Source organism: Sinocyclocheilus grahami, unplaced genomic scaffold (genome assembly GCF_001515645.1).
Source record: "Sinocyclocheilus grahami isolate Dianchi unplaced genomic scaffold, SAMN03320097.WGS_v1.1 scaffold245.1, whole genome shotgun sequence".
Taxonomy (NCBI): Eukaryota; Metazoa; Chordata; class Actinopteri; order Cypriniformes; family Cyprinidae; genus Sinocyclocheilus; species Sinocyclocheilus grahami.
Window position 1 is genome coordinate 461,060 of NW_015505424.1, and position 3,331 is coordinate 464,390.

Here is a 3,331-nt window from a genome sequence, read left to right on the forward strand (position 1 = left end):
GAGTTTTGTTTCAGATGGGCACTTACCAGTGCTCAAGCAGAAAGTGAATGTGAAAAGCAGAATGGTGAGTGTTCATACAGTATATATGCTCCTGTGCAAAATGTTAATATGCAAATCATTTGAGATGTGAATCTCCTGACCTCTTTGACCCTAAAACTACAGAAAGGCCTGAGGGGACATTAACGGAGAGCAGTTAGGTGTGTGTTATTGTGTATTATAAAAATATTCCTTTCATACAATAGTTATGTAGCCTAATGTGTTTATATGAAGATTTCAAATGCAAGTGAGCTTTTTATGTAAGGGATAATCAACGGCTAGCCATGCATTAAAGGATTTTAAATCGCCTCCTCGAAGTGCATTTAAAATCCTTTAATGCACGGCTAGCCATTGATTATCCCTTATTCCATGGTCATTTGCCAAGTTATAGACCAGTTACAACTAGTTTTGCTCTTTGCAGCACAATATTTGACCGAATGGGTAAAATTTTTCTCAGTTATGGCACGTTAGCTCTAGTATTCTGCCCGCTTCAAATCATACACAGAGATGAAATAGTGCAGTAAGATCACATTTATTTGAATGAATTATAGCATGTATTTCAATTAATTATCGAGCGAGCGAGAGAGAGCGAGAGAGAGAGATGCGCATTAATATAGAACGGTGATTAAACCGATTTGGAACAACCTGTGCATTAAACGGATTTACTGCATACCCGCCAGCCAATCAGAATCCAGTATTCAGACAGACCATGGAATAAGAGTAAGAATATTGGGCAGCACTTGCTGAGTTTAACGTACAGCGTGAAGCTCATGTAGTGAGTGGTTAGGTTCTGAACATTGTTTTAGCAAATTTGCATTCGTTCTGGCTGCATATGGAGCAGGGCTGGACTGGACATTTTTTGGTCTAAACGGCCCACCACTGCGGTCAGAATCGTTCAGTCGGACAGCACCCGTAGCCTATAGGTATATACTGTCATTCAAAATACACACACACACACATTTGATGGATTGCTGATGGATACAATCAAGTCCTGCCTACATTACATCTTGTTGAATATTTTGTTTCACTCATGCATTTATGCAATTTTTATTAAAAGTTGTGTAGGCCTACACAAGTTAACAAAATCATTTTTGCTACTTCATTTTCTCATTTTTATTCGTTTTGTTCAGTTGTTCAGTCAAAATCTACAGTGTTTATTCAGTGAGGACTAAATAAAAGCAACAGAATCTGTAAAGTAGTATAAGCAGCTCTCCTGGACATGATCTCTGTGGGTTTGTGCGGAGTCGAGTTTGTCTTTCCACACAGCATTCACTTCCTGAGGCCCCTCTTGGTTCTCTTTGACCTATAGAAGGAAATAATAGCCTTTAGTTTAACTCACATCTGCAAAGCATGATTTGTTTGTCAAAATTAGGAGTGCACTAGCATATGACCTCAGAGCTGATAGAAACTGACTAAAAATGCAAGGGTTTATCATGTATTTTTACAAGCTAACACCAGAATAAACCTCTGATAGTAAGCACACAAAAATAAACATAAAAAACAAATTTTAGATGAAATAGTCAGTTTTCAATCAGACAGGGCTCCTTTCATTTAGCTAGCAATTTTTGCTGTCTCAAAGGCCCAGTTTACACCTGGTATTAAGATGCGTTTCGGTCGATCGGATCACAAGTAGACGAGGGGAACACATTCCCGTTCACACCTGGTGTTTTAATCCGTCTCTTCTGTCCACTTTCGACCACTTCTGTCCTGATTTCTTTTGAGGGGAGCATCTGATCTTTAGATCAAATATTGCTCGCCCAATTTACGTACAATTGACCTTTTTTCCCTCCAAAGCTATTTTTAAAACTTTTACTGCATGGATAAAAATTATAATACACATCTAGCCTATTAGTCAAAAAATAAATCAATCAATATAACCTTAGTCACCTATAATTTGTCAGCAAATCCTTTAAATTGTACCTATTCGGAACGGAGTAAGAAATACTATAAAATAATAGTACAAAATGAAATATACAATTCTAAAATAAAACACAAATTATAATGTATTCGTTATAAAGTGCGCGTGAGAGGCTCGGCGTGATCACCGATATTGTCCTTATCACAGCGGAAAATAATTCAATCTGACATCATTGAGACTGTAAAGCGTTTACTTTTAATTATGCATATTCACAATAAGAACAAAACTATGACTTTGTAAAATAAAGAAATAAAGGATGCGCTTTCAAGCCTGTTTCCTTAAACTTGTGGTGCGGCCATAAAAAAAAATGAAACGAAACTGATTCCCCCCCCCCCCTTTTTTGTTAACTTGTTAATTATTTAACTGAAACATATTTCTTGTAGGCCTATTTATTTTATTCCTATGTCATTTTATTCAATTTTTCTCTGTTTTCTCCTGTTGATGCGCATGCAAAAACCACTGAAAAAAAAACTTTTATTTTTAATGGGTAACATGGGGGTGATTCTATAATTGGAGATACATTTGGCATTGCAGAAAGTTAAGAAAAAAAACTTTTCACTAAAAATTTTTTTTTTTAGTATCTTATTGAAAACATATTTAATTTTAATAATTCAGTGCTTGCCAAACACAACTTACTGAAAAAACTGTTTTTTTTTTTTATTGTTTGTCAACTCTGTTACGGACAAATTAGCCAATGTGTAGAAATAACAATAAATCATAACAGGAAAAATCCTTCTTGTTTCATTAGACAAACTGTCCTTGCATTCCATCACTTCAAACTGAGATGATATTTCACCTATGCGTACCTTAAAAATAAAAAAAATACCTTTCTTCACAGAACCGTCCACTTGTAGCAAATATTTTTTGTATTATATACAATATCCAGTTAAAAAAATAAATGTTGTTGAAATATTATAAGGCTGTAAAAATAAATCAATAATGTTTATTAGATTTTAAACAACAATTTTACTGTTTTTTGTGAAAATAGTTCATAAACAGAGTTGACCCTTTAAGTAACAGAATTGTAAAGTAACAGAATTGTCTGATGGACTGTCAACTCTGTTACTGCACTGTCAGCATTGTTACTCTAACATGGTAACAGAGTTTGACGGTAACAGAATTGACAATTTTCTTTATTTTTTGCCAAAAACTCCACTTGCGAGCATAAATGCTAAGAGCACATGGCACTAATGAAATCATGATTAAAAGACTTTTAAATAACACAAAGTGTGATCAATGAAAAAATCTGTTTTCCTTTTGATATTGTGGTAACAGATTTGACATTTTATAAAATAACTCTTGGTGTAAGAGCTTTTTAGATTAAAATATTTTCTTAGAGAGAGCCCATAGACTTTTCAGTGCTTCAGATCTTAACAG

The 3,331-nt window shown here is 34.5% G+C and overlaps 1 protein-coding gene across 3 annotated transcripts in view; it reads right to left on the reverse strand.

Annotated features, from left to right (window-relative positions):
- Positions 1 to 1,146: 1,146 nt before the first annotated feature.
- LOC107598156 (troponin T, cardiac muscle isoforms-like) overlaps positions 1,147 to 3,331 on the reverse strand; it is a 20,755-nt gene continuing 18,570 nt past the window's right edge. For all 3 annotated transcript variants that reach the window (XM_016289428.1, XM_016289429.1, XM_016289430.1), the window contains one exon: positions 1,147 to 1,339. In XM_016289428.1, the coding sequence (XP_016144914.1) occupies positions 1,306 to 1,339 (34 nt within the window). In that variant the 3' untranslated portion in view covers positions 1,147 to 1,305. The remainder of the gene's footprint in view (positions 1,340 to 3,331) is intronic.